Source organism: Lissotriton helveticus, chromosome 2_1 (genome assembly GCF_964261635.1).
Source record: "Lissotriton helveticus chromosome 2_1, aLisHel1.1, whole genome shotgun sequence".
NCBI lineage: Eukaryota > Metazoa > Chordata > Amphibia > Caudata > Salamandridae > Lissotriton > Lissotriton helveticus.
This window is the reverse complement of record NC_136059.1, coordinates 1,286,299,540-1,286,317,102: the sequence shown is the minus strand read 5'-3', so window position 1 is coordinate 1,286,317,102 and position 17,563 is coordinate 1,286,299,540. Positions and strand designations below refer to the sequence as shown.

At 41.4% G+C, this 17,563-nt stretch overlaps 1 protein-coding gene across 1 annotated transcript in view; it reads left to right on the top strand.

Annotated features, from left to right (window-relative positions):
• GRID2 (glutamate ionotropic receptor delta type subunit 2) overlaps nucleotides 1-17,563 on the top strand; it is a 2,545,914-nt gene that overhangs the window by 2,492,715 nt on the left and 35,636 nt on the right. Inside the window, exon 15 of the mRNA XM_078676229.1 lies at nucleotides 17,254-17,494. Within this exon, the coding sequence (XP_078532355.1) occupies nucleotides 17,254-17,494 (241 nt within the window). The remainder of the gene's footprint in view (nucleotides 1-17,253; nucleotides 17,495-17,563) is intronic.

Here is a 17,563-nt window from a genome sequence, read left to right as displayed (position 1 = left end):
CTATGGGCCACTGTGGGCATCAACCGTGTGATTATGGGTAATTTTTCACCTGAGCCGCGTTTGGGCTGCTTGGGTGTGCTACTGCCCCACATTCTTTTATTGAGTTTGATAAACAGTTTAATAATCCTTACTCAGTCGCTTAACCAATCCCTTACAAAGATTTGGATAAATGTGACTTTAGGCAAAGACACTGAAAGATGGTCTGGTAGTAGACATGCACATTTGCTCAGGACACATTTGCTGCTGCACAAACATGGATTGGTTACCAGCAATTGATTTGTATTTCTGGAACAGGCATTCGTAGCCTTCAATGCCTGATGTAACAAAGGGTTTGTCCCATTCTGTGTCTATGACAAAATGTGTTAGGACATTTGGGCCTTAATACTGAGCAGTCTCAGGAGTTTGGAATTTTAAGTTTGGATGGTGCTTTTAATGAACCTTGCAAAATTATAGTTGAATTTTTCTATTTATCATATGAAATTTTGCAAAAGTGCTTAGGTTGTGGTAAAAGACAAACAATAATTTTAGACGATGTAGTAGTCAAATGTGGAATACTGGTTTAATGAAACATAATTCTGATGAATTCTGCTATTTGGAGAACTTTATTGAGGTTTTTGTAGAGATTAGTACTTCTATGGATTATAAAGTGATATTTCAACCAAAATTACTATTTTTAAACTTAAAAAATATTTTATGACTCATATATGCATACGTTATGATCATTTCTACCCTTGTAACAAACTTGGGGGGTATTTACAATAAAATGTTTGAATGAGGTGTTACCCCCAAATTGGTAACGCCATGCTCCAACATTTTTTAAGCACAGGGATGCGCTGTATTTACAAAAATGTGACGCACCTCTGCTTTTCCCAAAGCGCTGGAGCTAAAAAAGCTGCGTAGCTCCAGTGCAGGCACCCTTCCACATAGGAAGAGCAAAATAGAAGTTTATTTCTCCTCGTACCGCCATCCTAAGACCAGGTTTTACCTGGCCTTAGATTTTAGCGATCCCCCGTCCTTGTAAATATGGGGCAGCATAAAAAAGCAATGGATGTTGTGGCGGAACGCCCACTGCAACACCCATTGCACGCCCCTTACATGCTAAATGAAGCGTAAAAGGGGCCGTATTTACAAGGCAGCGTTAAGCCACATTAAGTTGTCTTAACGCAGCTTTGTAAATAAGAAGAATGGGTTAACGCCACCAGAACGTCACTAAAAGTCATAGATCTGTAGTAAGACAAAGCAGCGCAAGTAACTGCAGTGCCTAACTCTGCTCCAAGAAGGTGTTCAATGAGCGTTATCCCCTTGTTAATATGCCCCTTGATTTGATAGACCTGAGCAATAGGTTTAAGCAATTCTTCGTTAATAAAATGTTCACAATGAATTGAGCTTTAAAGGTCGTTGATAAACCTTATTCCCTTCGACATGTGTCCCCTATCTAACATTCTGCTATATTTTAAAAAGCATATAGATAAGAACACAGGCACATTTGTAGGGCATAAACTCTCTGCACTGAGGGTCCTCGTTTCAGTATTTCCAGATAACAACTGTTTATTGTTACTCAACAGAAATCACTTCATTTAAATCACTTTATTGGCCAAAGAAGGGTGAAAGGCTGAGGGCATCCACCAGCTTTCGAACCAGTGACCACTGCATTAAACACTAGTGTAGTGAGCCACCAGACTCAGCAATGTATACCAATCTTAATATGAAGGGATCCTAACAAGAGAACACACATAAAGGGCAATGCTCTCCAGAAGTGGCCCTCAAACAGTAAATGGTTAGCTACCCAAAAAAAATGCAAGCTTGTCACTACTCTGTAAATCTTATACCAACTTTAGTACCAGTTGACCATGTGAAATTTGTTGAGGGGTTGATTCACCAAATAGTGGAATATTCCTCATAGAAGGAAGTGAATCTGTCGCTTTGAAAAGAGCTAGAGTTCTTGACTCTTTTCCCCAGAAACTATAGGGCTATTGCCCGGATCCCGTTGACAACATGAATTTATGAAATGTGGACCTCTACTAGACTGTTAAAGCAGCTGAATAATAAAAATCTTGATCAAACCGACTGACCCCTCTTCCCACCCTAAATCCCCTCTATAGCTTTCTATTTGGTGCAGAGGAGCTAGAGGAAAGAACATGGAGCAATAACTACTGGAAATAAACATGACTCAAGAGAGCAGGTGTATCAAGGGAAGATGCAGTGGTACCAAAGAGCAAGCCAGGGGACTATTGTAATGTCTTCATGAGTGGCTGCCCTGGAACCTCCTGGTGAAAATACAAAGGATACAAAATGCAGCAGCCATGCTGGCTACTATCCTGAGAAAATTAAACAAGGTGAGAAGAATGCTTCACTAGGTTCCGATTCATTCTGGGATTTCTAGACAAAGCTGATTCTACTGATATTTACCCACATCTCAAAGAGCTTAGGGCAGTAAACATCTTCTCCTCTTGGCAACCTCCGACTATCCGAGGACAAAGTCCTATAGAATCACCATAACACAGGGGCATATTGATGAGTCCCGTTGTGTTGCTCTTGCACCACGCAACGTGGTTAACCCTGGGCAGAGTTCGCAGAGTTTCACTACGTGGAACTCCGCGAAGTGGCAAAAAACTCTGTCGAACTACGCAGAGCTCCGCAAGCGGTGGAGTTCCATAGAAAAATGCAGTTCGCAGGGATTCACAGTGCCGGATGCTTGTCCACACTGTGCAATCATTGCGAAAGGTCGCTTGCACAGCGCATGCGGTCCTTTTTTCCTTTTCTGCCGCTTGAGTAGATTTTTACTCAAGCAGCAGCTTTCTCAATGCGAACGGGCAGTTTCTCTATGCGAGCGGTCGCGAGCATACGGGACCACTTGCAGTGAGAAACCTGACACCCCCGTGTTGAGAAATCTTACTGGGATGTTCATTTTCCATGCTCGCACTCGTCAACTTGATGTTGACGATCGCGAACGAGCAAAAATCTTGCCGGGAGGTTGATTTTCCTCACGCCTGGTCGCCAACTTGACGTTGACGAACGCGAGCGAGGAAAACACTTCACTCCGTTATGCGGAGCAGAGTTTTTTGGAACTCCGTGAGCTTTGCCTAACGCGGAGTGCGGAAAGTTCTGCAAACTCCGCGAGCGGAGCGCTGTTCAGCGCCCAGGGTTAAACGTGGTACAAGAGCGGCACAAATGGAAAAATTTAATTTATGAAGTCAATCAAGGCCACCTTTCATGGACCTGCGAAGCTTCATATATCTTGAATATTGTAACGCTGTGCAAATTGCTGCATTGCATTACGCTGTACCAGGGAGGCGTTTCCATGGGTGTTGCGTGGGTGTTCCCATGTATGATCCACGGATTTTGATGCAGTCCCAGGTTTACAAGACCAGGTAAACCTGGGAAATACAGCGAAAATATACGCTTCTTCAGGGGAGGTATAACAAGGAGAAATATCTTTACTTCTCCTAAATTTTTCCTCTTTCTATGCTGTTTTAGGCCGCCTTTCAAACTGTGCATTAGCCATATGTAAACAATGTAAAAAGGAAACAAAAACACAAAAAGTAAAGTTAGAGGGCCCGATTCACAGAACTAACTTAAGACAAAGTCCTAAACTTACTACTTTTGGTATTCACAGAAGTTAGGATTTTGACTTAAGTTTGTCTTAAGACAGACTTAAGACAGAGTTAAGACAGAATCCTAACTTAAGTCTGTCTTAAGACAAAATCCTAACTTCTGTGAATACCAAAAGTAGTCAGTTTAGGATTTTGTCTTAAGTTAGTTCTGTGAATCGGGCCCAGACTGTTTTGAGATTCTATATATTTTTCAAGCCACACCTAACTAAACTGGGATTTGAACTCACCAACTTTAGGTTTCAGAAAATCTAAATGACAAAAATTACTGTCATAAATGTCGACATATTAAACCAAATTATGAAAGAAATTGTTAACGTTTTTCTGTTTTTAGGAAAGTTCTAGTTCTATTTATTTGTTTTGATGGCATGCAGCGATGAGATGTATTTTTAAGTATACAGCCATCTACTTCGTATGACATTTTCTTGATCGGACACGTTGCAGTCCTCTGGGTAAATTGGGGCACATCTAATCCGTAAACCTGCAGCCTTATTCATCAACGGGCCGTTTTGCGAGCCCCTAATAGCGATTCATAGCGAATCGCTATTAAGGACTCGCAAAACGGTATTCATGTAGGAATTGCTAAATAAATAGCGATTCCTACACATTCCTTATTTGCGAGTAGCAAATTGCTAATCGCAAATAAGGAATAACTCCCAAAAGGCCCATAGGAATGAATGGGGAGTATTCCTTATTTGCGATTAGCAATTTGCTACTCGCAAATAAGATAGCGATTTAAAGGGTGCCAGGGGTGTCCAAAGGACACCCTGTAGCACCCCTTAAATGCAAATTGAAACAGGTGTTGCGCACACACATTGCCAAAGGACATGTGTGTGTGCAACATGCAACTTAGAAAAATGCTTTTAAAAGCATTTTTCTAAGTTTTTGCTATTTACCGAGAGGTCTGACCTCTCGGTAAATAGCGGCCCAAAATTGCATTTTCGCAATTTTAAAATGCTTCATGAATTGCATTTAAGGAATCTCAAATAGAGATTCCTTAAATTCAATTCTTCGCAAATGTGCGAATTCTTAAATAGCGAATTTTGCATTTGGGATGATGAATCCCAACTGCAAAAATTGCACTCGCAAAAGGCAAGATTCTGAGAATATTGCCCTTTGCGAGTGCAATTTAGCTTGATGAATCAGGCGGCAGCATTTATCTGTAAGACACAGACTGCACTTCTGAAATAGCCTACATTGGCAATTGTAATATGCCATGGATATCAGGTTCTTACCTTTCTGGAAAGATCGCTTATTTTAATGCCATGTGAATAACTGTTCATGATTAAAATAAAACATGAAAGCGGGTGATTTAAATGAAAGTTCCCGGTCTGTGAGGTCAATAATTGCCGAAGATTAAAAGCACTGATTAGTAAGCACTGATTAGAGCTTTCACGTTCGTGTTCTTCGTCTGCCATCTAGTGGAAGTGTCTTGAACTTCATGCCACGGAGAAAAGTGTAAATCCTTTTCCCATACCTGTAACGTTTATTTCGGTGTTCTCATTGAAAACTCATATTCATATATGCAGAATAGTCAGGATGCAGATATTCTAATAGCAAAAGTTATAGTCTAATAAGATCTCTGTCATTGCTGAGGATACACAGGGCTTTTTTATGAGAGGCTTGCGCCGCCGGAGCGTTTCTTTTTTTGGGCGCTCTAGTGCCGCAAGCCTCTCAATCATATCTATGAGGCAAAGCAAAGCTATTCTGCGTGGCTTTGCTTGGCCTAATAACTATGGATTAAGATAAAGCAGCACAAGTAGCTGAAATGCCTTACTTTGCGACAAGTAGGGGTTTCATGGGCATTGCAGTGGACTTTCCTAGGCAACACCCATGGATTTTGTCGCTGCCCCAAATTTACTTAATTACGTAAACCGAGGGTAGCGCCAAAACCGTATGCCTCCCAGAGCAGGCATAACAAGGAGAAATAATTTTTTTCTCCTCGTTTTTTCCTCTTTCCATTTGTACTGCATTCTGCAGCACATATAGAAAGATGAAAATGTCTCCTCTTCTTGCACAAAAACAATACTCCCTCCAATGGAGGCACCCGGTGCTTACGTTATCGCTAGGCAGCAAATTGTGCAGCAGTGCAGGGGGCAAGGACTTGAATGCACTGTATTTCATAAATATGTCCATTCCTGCCCTTTCACATTGGCCTAGGGCAGCGCAGTAAAAAGACTTGCTGCACTGCCCTACAACAATTCCTCATGAATGAGGCCCCTCGTTTTCTACAAATAGGGGAAAGAATGTGGCATAAATGCCACAGCTGCTGACTTTGGAGCTGGGGAACCTGGTTCGAGTCACGACGTCGGCTCACCATTCTGTGAATCTATACAAATCACTTAGGGGCATATTTATGAGGGTCTTGCGCCTTTGGAGCATGACTTTTCTGTGACACTTCGGCAGCACAAACCTTGAAATCATATATATGAGGCCACCAAAGGCACTTTGCGTGGCTTTGAATGGCCTCAAAGATATGGAGTAAGGTAAGACAGTGGATATCGTTGCGTTGCCTTATTATGCGCTTGGGAGGCCGTCCATGGGTGTTGCATTGGGTGTTCCCAGGCAACACCCATGGATTTTGACACTTTCCCAGATTTACAAGAGCATGTAAAGCTGAGTAAGCACCAAAACCTTATGCCTGCATAAGTGAGGTGCAACAAGGATAAATAACTTTATTTCTATTTGTTTGCTCCTCTTTTCATGTAAGAGGAAAACGCCTCTCAGGATTGTTTTTGTTAATCCTGCTGGATACACAGGCACCCTTGCACAAGCCTGCTTTTGCGCTGGGCTGCCGAAATGGCACCTGCTCTGGGAGAAATGACAGGAATCCAATGTATTAGATAAACACTGTGCATTTTTTCCCTTTCACTTTTACTTAGGGAATCACAGCAAGGTGACTTGAGGCCCTTAAGCTCCTCCTGCCTGCCAACATTTAATTTGTCCTTGTGTAATGTAACAGGTGCTCATGTAAAGTACTCCCAAGGCCTTTGGGTCCAGTTCACCTATATTTAAAATTTAAAAAAATTCGCACTGTTCTATGTGAGCTGCATGTCAATTCCCAAACCGAAGTGCTTGTGGGGCTGATTCACCTTGCTGCTATAAAATGTCTCTAAAGAATCACTGAAGGAATCAATCAACTAACTTTATTTCGATTCACAGAACCCTAAAAGTACACAAAAAAACTTGTAAAATCACATAAAAACGAATAGGGATAAAATACGGAATTTTTACAATACAATGAGTTAAACAAATTTAAAATCGTATTACATTCATTGTGAGGCAATCAATGCAAATTGATATACCTCCATGCTTTCTCAATTACCAGAAAACCAAAAACCTCAAAGAGGGTACAAAAAAATGGGATCAAAAAGGGTCCACGATGCCATCTGGAAAGATATAAGATTTTGCAAATTGGAAGGTAATTCAAAAACACCTGCTGTCTTTATGAAAGTTAAAGTGCATCGTGCATAATTGTACATAAAACACAAGCAAAATTAGAAAACACGCCCTTATGACAATAGGTTCTCACCAAGAAGCCTCAACTTAACATGCCAGATTGAGCAGAGATAATTAGAGATTGAATACACAATGCTACTCCTGGTATCTGACTTAAAGACTCTCAGAACATTGCGGCATATTATCGACAGGCGATAAAATTATCGCTAAAATGGCGATAATGGGCTTGATAATATGCTCTATGGAATTCCAATTAAAGCCCATGTTAGATGTCCTTCACATCTTCGCTAAAATGGCGATAATTTTATTGCCTGTCTTGATAATATGCCCCTCTGTGCAGGTCTTTAAAACCGAAGAACCGGCAGAGAGGGGCAATCCAACTGGCACGCTGTTTTGCATAAGCATAACAGAAGAATAATAAGTATTCTTCATTTTCAAAAGTGTTACAGGCCATGGGACATAGGTTAGTAGATTTATCATTTTTTTTCCATGAGCAAGTAAAAGATGCTATGGGCAAAATCCCTAACCTGAATTTGTTAAAAAGGGCTCTTGAGAATGGAATATTTACCTAGTCCACAAAATCTTCCAATTGCGGAGTACATTTGATGGGCAAGACTTCGCAAGGTAACAGCAGATAGTCTAAAGCAAACAACAGTGCTCCAATATCAGGTTTTAGCAGTTTCCCAAGCGCAGGCTAGTATTGTAGCGGGATGCAGCCAGTAGCCACTCAGTCCTATCCTGGTCAACCAGGCCTTTACAGGCGATAGCTAGGGGACTTTGCATGCCTGTTGTGTAGCCCATACCTCCCTAGGACAATCTCTATCCGGATCCTGTTCCTCTGTCGTCCAGAGCCCGACCTTGGTCGGACCACAGAAAGAACAGAAAGTGTTGCAACATTTTCGTCCTCACTGCACCTTGTGTTACTGATTATGGATGTATGACGTTACAACGCATACTTTTACCACGCATACTTTTACAACGCGGTCTTTACAAGGAATACCGTTACAACGCATAGCGCTTTGGGGTGCTGGATAGTGAATAGTTTAATTTACTATTCCAACTCCAGTCCCCGTGGACACTAGGGAAGGTGTTGGATAGAAAATTAAACTTATTCCCTATCCTAGAGCGCCCCCAGCGCAATGCGTTGTAATGGTATGCGTGGTAATGCCTGCGTTGTAATGGTAGTGCGTTGTAAAAATTTCATTGTAACCGTTACATACCACTGATTATAGTGCCATCTTTTCCCAAAAGCCTTGCCATTCTCAAGCAGCTTTAACCTACAACAAATTTCTGACTCTATAGGAGAGGACGTGTGCTTGTTTGAAGAAATCAGACCCTCTACCAGCTCCGGGGCTATAAGCTTCTTCTAAATAAAATCCCATTAGCCTTCATACAAATCATGTTCCATGTCAGAATATGCAATCGAATAACAGTGTCTAACATTTCTGATCCAGTGTAAAACCTTGTTACTCAGTAAGTCTCTGCCTTCACAGGTGCCAGGCGGTAGTTAAGGGTCCTTTAGCATGAAGACAGTATGTCCCACTTGGAGTTGTGACATGATTGTGTCTCTGGTGTGAGGAGCTGATTTGGAAAGCAGGGGGCAGTTAGACAGAATGGTCATAGGATACATACCAGTTGTTGGTAGTAAACGAGGATACAGGGTGAAAGCTGGATCATTTTCCATAAACATCGGTGAGTCCTTTGGTGGAAACTTGGGTGAGTACTAGAGCAAAGGGGACACATCAATATTATTAGTATGTGGGAAATGCAGGCCTTCATGGTTTCTATACCTTCTTGTATGCCTTTGGGGTGCACCCAGGAGTAGCCTTGGGGTCTGTGGTGGCTTTATTGACATCTCCAGGGTGGAAAGAAGTAGTAAGGATTGGGGTCCCAGTGCTCATCTAGAGGGGAAAGCTTGATCGACCTTTAGACAGTTTATCAAGAGAACCCACTATACCCAACATAACTTGCTTCAAGTCTTTAATCTAATCCCTTAATGCTTTGATAAGGTCAACTGCCTCTTCATGAGTTCCGTAGTTAGAGCTGTGCATGCAATTATCGATAGGATGATTGAAGGAGAATTTAGAAGTCGGGTAGCGGGACAGTGATCCAAATGCAGAGCTTCGAACCTGTTGGAACACTCCACATTTGGAATTGTTCGTACATTCCCCATATCATTGTGTGAATCAGGAGGGGATCATTGCTTCTTAGGTTGGGAGGGTCAACATTAGTAGGGACCTTAAGTGACTTTGGTTCCTTCTTGAATATGTTTGCCACCACGCCCCACCTTTATATGCGTTATCAATGCTGTGGGCCTAGTTTGTAATATACTTTCCTCCTCATCAACTAGGCTGTCAATGTCACTAGCCACACAGACTGCTGCTGCATGCTTGGAATGTTTGGGGGGTTTATATTGAGTAAAAGCACCTGTAGGGCTAGTTGTCACCTTCCTTTTCCCAATGGTGACTTTTAAATTAACAGCCAACTAGGCTATCACAATGATATAAAATATATAGGGGACTACAGTACCTTACGTCTTCAAGCCTTGCAGTGGCCTCAGATCTGCAAGCCAAGAACCAAGTTAGGGATGGCCCTGCGTTATCCTGGATTGGTAGGACCTACCCATGGCCCTGGCTTTGCCCGGGCTGGGTCTGGAAGACATTTAGTAGTGGTAAAGTTAGGACTTTGCCTTAAATTAGGATTTTGTCTTAAGACCAAAACTTAAGACAAACTTAAGTTTAACTTAAGACAAATCCCTAATTTAAGACAAAATCCTAACTTAAGATAAAATCCTAACTTTACTACTACTAAATGTCTTCTGTGAATACCAAAAGTAGAAGTTTAGGATTTTGTCTCAGATTAGTTCTGTCAATCTGCCCCTTAATAAGGACTCAAGCACAAACGATCTGTATGAAAGCCTCGTAATCATGCCAGGAGGATTATTCAGAACACATGCTTCACTGTTGATCTTAGAGTAAAAAAAAAGAATTACCTAGATCCCTAACAAAACTAAAAATAAAACAAAAAAAAAAAAACTAAGCAGGATGTACAATGTTGATCAGGTTTCTTTGAAAAGAACAAAAGTGTATGATTGGAAATGCGAAGCGACAGATAAAGAAAAATCAAAGGAGAGGCTTGCACGAAGCCTGCGTCTCCAGAAATCAATGGATATTCTAGAATTTAAACTTTGTATTATGTAATGAATCTCATCATTGATGAGTTGTCTGGCCAAGAGGGCTTAATTAAAACCCTGTGAACACTAAGTAAGATCCATAAACCATCTGGAATGGTTAGATCTAGAAAAATGTGTAAAGTTTATTAAATTAGGCAAGAAAGATTGTGCTCCAAGTAGAAATTGTATTCCAACCCACGTTTTTAAATGTAATCTGGAGTACTGGGCGATTGCATTAGATACTTTCTTTGTTGACTGCTGTATAAACCAAGTGATCCCTGATTTACGCAGAGGGTCTCTACTGTATTCAATTTATAAGAATTATTTGAAGTTAAAGCCTAGAAATTACACACTGATACCTCTAGTGGGTGTTGATCCACATTTTATACCATGTTACTGTTTGAGGAGTTGAGTAATTGGGCTGAATCACAAAAAAATTAATCCTCGGGGTTCAGAGGGGATATAAATCTATAGTAGCACAATAGACAATTTTGTGGCACTCCTGTATGTCTGCACCTGTATAAATCCAAAATAAAAGGAAGAAATGATTGTCCTACTTTTTTTACTTCAAGAAGGCTTTTGACGGTATAGACAGATGCTGCCAAAGGAGAAAACTTGAAAACCTGGGTATGCTGTAAACTCTTCTATACTGAAAGAGTCAACGGGGTGTCCCTCAGAACCTGTGTATGCATAAAACAAACTAAAAATGTTTCTGTCGGGTAGAGCAATTGCTTTAAACCTATGTTGTATTAATCATGCAAAAACAAGCTTAATATATTTCTTTATAGACTTCAGTATGGAACACGTGTAGCAAGAAATTATTTGACATAAAAATATTTTTTACACTGTAATTCATGGGGGTTGACAAATTCAATAATCATCAAATGACATCAGTGACATAAAAATAAGTGAATAGAGTGACAAGGTGACGGATGTGATTGAGCTGAGTTATATATAAGTGGTAAGAGACATACAAATATGTACACAATATACAAAATAACTGAAATGGAGTCTGTCCTTTCCAACTATTAATACATGGTCTCTGGTGCCCACTGAGTGGGCTTTTTAATTCTTGGGGCCCATTTCAACAATGGTGTGTGCGCAATTAGGTAAGCATCACAGCGTGTCTTCCTCTGGACGAGTATAAAGAAGACAGCCTAGGGGGAAAGTGATTCATATAAGAGTCACGTGTTCCATAACTAAGGAATATGATTATTAAACAATGCAGTCATGTGACTGGATAGACTCACCAATTCCAATTACAGGTAAACACCTCCACAGTGGGGTGAGCGTTTGAGAATAGATGTGAGTTCAAAGCTGTGGGATAGAGGATGAGGGTCAGTGGTAGATTTTGCTAAAACATGACCGATATTCAGAAAGTGTGATAAATGGTAGGGGAACAAACTCACCATGCAACGGTATCTAAGATGCCTCAAATGGTAAAATGCAACTGACAGAGTGAGAGCAGTAGTGCATGGACTTAAGTCCATGCTTCGTATTATGAAGAGAGACCATCTGGAGGGTTGATGTCTGCGGGATAAAAAGGGGATTTTTATCAGTGGTGTGTACATGATTCGCCATAAAAACATGCGATTTGGTGTAGCGCAAGACCTACCTCTGCAGGGTCAATCTTAGAGGTAAAAATCAAATAAAAAACATAATAAATTAAGGGATAAACTAATTGGTTAGGCACAGGCAAGTTGAAGTAGACTCACATAGCTATTCTGCACGTGACATACCTTGGTGCCTTGTGTTGGATTTCACACAGATAATGTCGATTTGGGTTCTTCTTAGCAAGTTCCTAGGGGCGGGAGAAAGATTAAAAACTAGTTTAAGCCTATAAATTCCACAGTTAAGAGGTGAGGGAACTGATGTACTGTTATGGTTATTGAATTTGATAGAGAAAAACCAAAGGAAACGATGGACGGAGCGTTGACAATACAAGCACTCACCCCCAGTCAACTGATCTGGGTTTAATCCATCACCATTCTTTAGCCCACTCTGCCACCCCAGTTCAGACATGGCCATATGCAAATCAGTCTGACCCTGTGCCTCATGGGAACAGTTAAGCCCGAACTGCCAAGCCATGCCTTCCCTGGACCGGAAACAAGCTACCGAGGACCGGTTTTTGGCATTTCAGCCTTCTTCAGCCCGGCTTGCTTGAATCCAGTGGCAAAGTGAGCAAGGGACTCACGTCTGAGCTACTGGAGTCAAGCTATCCAGGCTGATGAAGGCTGATAGCCAGAAACCGGTCCTTGGATGCTTGATTCCGGTCTGGGAAAGACATGGCTTGGTAGTTCGGACTGGACTGTTCCCATGAGGCACAGGGTCAGAGCTGATTTGCATATAGCCAGTGTCTAACCCAGGGTGGTGTGGAGTGCAAAAAACGATGGATTTTGGTCCAGATCCTTGTACTGGGGTGAATGTATGACATTGTTCTACATTCTGTCCATCAACTGTGTGTTTTTTGCAATTTTCTCCCCGAGTGGGCTGGGTATGCTCAGACGTGAGTCCCAGGCTCTCCACACCACTGGAGTCAAGCTATCCAGGCTGATGAAGGCTGATAGCCAGAAACCGGTCCTTGGATGCTTGATTCCGGTCTGGGAAAGACATGGCTTGGTAGTTCGAACTGGACTGTTCCCATGAGGCACAGGGTCAGAGCTGATTTGCATATAGCCAGTGTCTAACCCAGGGTGGTGTGGAGTGCAAAAAAACTATGGATTTAGGCCCAGATCCTTGTACTGGGGTGAATGTATGACATTGTTCTACATTCTGTCCATCAACGGTGTGTTTTTTGCAATTTTCACCCCGAGTGGGCTGGGTATGCTCAGACGTGAGTCCCAGGCTCTCCACACCACTGGAGTCAAGCTATCCAGGCTGATGAAGGCTGATAGCCAGAAACCGGTCCTTGGATGCTTGATTCCGGTCTGGGAAAGACATGGCTTGGTAGTTCGGACTGGACTGTTCCCATGAGGCACAGGGTCAGAGCTGATTTGCATATAGCCAGTGTCTAACCCAGGGTGGTGTGGAGTGCAAAAAAACGATGGATTTAGGCCCAGATCCTTGTACTGGGGTGAATGTATGACATTGTTCTACATTCTTTCCATCAACTGTGTGTTTTTTGCTATTGAATTTGATAGCCCCACAAGATTTACAAAGTAAAAAAATATTGTTATGTCAAAAGATTTCCTGCTACGTGTGTTCCATCCTTAATTCTATAAATAAATATATTAGACTTGTTTTTGCATGATTAATACTCCATAGTTTTAAAGCAATTACTTTACCCAACAGAACCATTTGTAGTTTGTTTTAGTCAATACTTCTTTAAGTAATTATGCCAGTGTACACAAATAATTAAATAAAGATCATCGCAGGAGATAGTTGTCATTAACGGATGAGATACCTATCAATTCAGTTTTAAAGCAAGGTTGTGTTTTGGTAATCCTATTAAGCATATCACCCATTATTTGGTACTTGTTCGAATAATTTCCAATATAATTTAATTACATAATTGATACATTTTCCATTCGCCCACATATTAACAAATGTGCTTGGAATTCCATCTGCAAGAGCAATTGTTTATGCAGATGGCGTCAGGTTACAATAAGCATGAGAAGAGTCATTCTGGGAAATATCAAGAAAGGAATTGTAGTTACCATCATTAATGAGATAACTCCATGGCATGAGGCAAAAGAACATTGTATTATACAACGGACATGAAACCCATATGGGAACACGTTTATCAAATGATTGTTTTAAAAGGATTTAGAAGCATCTGAAAACAGAGCATACAGCACTTTAGTAAACATTAGTTTGAAACAAAACAACACCCATGAATATTTATCACTGGCTGTATCTTGGTTAGTGGCGTAGCTGGGGGGGGCGGCACTGTTTTTAGGGATGGCGAAGGTGAGCAAGTTGTGTCTGTTGACTACAAACATCCCCCGCCCCCGAGAACAAGTCGCCCGTTGGCCGCCATAACTGTAACAAAAGAATGAACAGATAAGGATACACGTTGTTGAAGCGAGTTTTAAATGTATTTTATTTGATTTTGCATTCACTGTAGTTTAATTTAGCATTTTTGCATTCTCATAAGTAACATGTTTTTTCTTGACCCTCAATAAAGATTACTTCTACTATTACAACCAATAAGTTGGTTTTCATGTTGATAGGACTATTCTATGTAAAATAACTGAGTGATTATTTTACTAAGAGGAGCCACAAAGTTAGCATCACATTAGGCCCATTCTTTGTCCTCTCAGAAAGTAGGGTGATGAAAAAGGATTTGTGGCTATCGGGAAATTACAACAAATTTCGAATTCATTCTGAGTGATATATTAGATAAAGAAGCGGGTTCGGTGATTTGCTCCAAGCGCGACTAATGCACTGAGATGTTTGAAAGCCTGACAAACTGCTTGGCATCAGGAGAAAATAATATAAATTGCCAAAACAATTGTTTTGTTGCTATGAGCAAGGGATTGTCCAAGCAGCAAAGCATCCTTTTGCCTGGGGCTCTGAAAATCCTTGTGCTGTAAATGGGTGCATAGGAATGACAGCAGCCCAGAACACCATCCTCCTTATAGATTACCCTAGAAAGTTTTGCAGGGACACATTGCTTGACTGTCACAATGGGGGCAGATTTACTAAGGATTTATGTTGCCCGTGCATGACACAAGTCCTCGCACGGCAACAAAAGTCCTCAACTTGGATTTGCTAAGCCATGCAAGGCCACTTTGTGTGGCTTTGCGTGATTTAGTAAATCCAAAGTAACACAGTTCAGCATGTTACTTTGCATCGGGTGCGTGTTACATAGGTGGAGCATGGGGCATTCCTGTGCATTCACTCATGTATTTTGATGCAAACCAAGATTTAAAAAGACTTGTAAACCTGGGTTTGGGTCAAAATGATGCACAAACCTAACACCGTGTTATTAATTCCGCTTTCCGCGTGTTCTCAATTCTGCAAACAGGAATATATCTCTAAGGATTGTTTTGGTCAGGAAGGTGTCCTTTCTTGCACAAAAATAATCCTGCCCATCATGCACACACCCTTGAACTATGCTGCAAGGGTGTCTGCACTAGCTCTAGGCAGCACACAGTGCAAAAATGCAAAGAGAAAAATGAAATGCGCCATATTTGTGTAAATATGGAGTATTTTCCCTTTCACGCACTGCAGCACAGCAAGTTCCCTCTCTGTGCTGCGTTGCATGAAGTACTGTTATCTTCCCCTAGATATCTGCACCCCGGCACTGTGATTGATCAGCATTCTAACTTGCCACTCTTTCTCAAGTGCAGAGAGGTACTCATCTCCTTCTAGAGTGGGACTTGAGGTTCTGACAGAAGCTATCCTAGTTTTCAAATATTGACAACCTTCGCATGATGTTGTTAGCAACTATGTCAATATCCTATTCCTTTAGGACTTGTGGGTGGTATTCAACAGTATTGATCAGGTACTTCTGTTTGACAGCCTTTGTGAGACTGACTTGGGAGACTCCATCTTAAATTGGTGTGCGCCCTTCTTCACTACTTGTTCTCCAAGAGTAACTAATGCCTTTGTATGGAAGGTGGAGTTTGTTGGGCAGTCTCACTCTTGCACTATAGATTTGATATTTATGTTAGCTCGCTGATCAGCCTTAGACACTCCCATGACAACCAATTTCATGCTCCCTTTTGGATTCTCTGCTGATGATTGATTACATGCTCCGAACATGGAGTCTAAGGACCTGATCATGAGTGGCCTCTGTCAGATGCAATACTTATCACACCTGATAAAATCTGACAATGAGGTGTTCCTGAATTTATCAGATAAGACAATTATTGCCTATTCCAACCTTTTGCAGAATAACATGCACATTTTGGTGCTTATTCATTTCTAAAGGGCTCACTGTCTCCTCTTTCCCCATCCAGTGAACAGGTCTCCTGCCTCCAACTTCAGGAATGTCAGCAATAATACTTCCACCATCTAGGGAAACAACCTCACCACCATGTTTTGAACATGCCGGTGTATGAGTAGTGTGCGACCCGACCCCCATTTGTAACTTTAAAGCTCCCTTGAGCAGCGGGCTGACAAGCCTGGGATCCCGCACCTACGTGCCTGAGTGGTACTATACCTGGCAGATATTGGCAGCCATCGGCAACCCCAGCACACAACCTATCCCTGCTGATGAGGGGTAATACCCCGAAACACGTGTCCAGGGATGGCGAAGACAGCGAAGATAGCAGAAGATCGAAAGATGATGCATCGCAAATACTTTACTACATTGACCAGAGTCCTTAGGGGCGACACCGCCGGTGTGTGAGTAGTGTGCGACCCCACCCCCATTTATGTTTTGAACATGTGCAGGCTAGGAAAATACAGGTCCTTTTTCCAGTGTAACATTCTGGTAGGTTTGATCTGCCGAAATTTCACATCCAAGTAAATACTGGTCCTTTTTTTTACCTATTAAAGTGTAGCAAGTCTTACCTGCCAAATTGTAACAAAGGTTGTGAACTTCATCACACCCTGAAAATACAGGGAGTGGTAAGACTCACACCACTTATAATTATGATCATGTGCTTCCACAGGGGTCGCAATTTTGGGGGATTTGCATTGACTTTGTAGAATGTGCTTCCTTTCCATTCTGTTTGAGAAAAAAAACATTCATCATCTCTTGATTAGAAACAACTTAAAACATGGCTTTACCAATAAATATGTTCCTTTCTGCAAACATGTTCTAAGGCTTTCCCTTTCTACCGCAAAGAAATTCTAGGGCATATGTACAATAAACTGGGGCTTCTTTGCCAGAGATTAAGCATAGGTTTAAGTAGTCCAGACAGAAATGTTTGCTGGTGCTCACTTGTAATGCATGTTATATATTCATGCTCAACACATTAGCCTTGCTTTTGTGACAAACAATAACACAATGCAAGGCACTGCTCCAAACCTGACCTTTTAATAATGTCCACAACTGTTATCTTGTTTGTTTGATGGGTCACTTTTCCCAATAACACAACTTGTCCTCTTTCCTTACAGAATTCTCGAACTTCAACAAAGTGGAGACATGGATGTTCTGAAGCATAAATGGTGGCCTAGAAATGGAAACTGTGACCTTTACTCCTCAGTAGAGCCTAAGCAAAAAGGCAGTGCACTGGACATAAAGAGTTTTGCAGGAGTCTTCTGCATTTTGGCTGCTGGCGTTGTCCTATCCTGTTTTATAGCAATGGTTGAGACGTGGTGGAACAAAAAGAAAGGATCAAGAGTGCCTTCAAAAGAGGTAAATATTTTCTTCAGAAAATTTCTAAAATGATTTGATTTTAGACGTTTTTTCTGATTTACATAAACT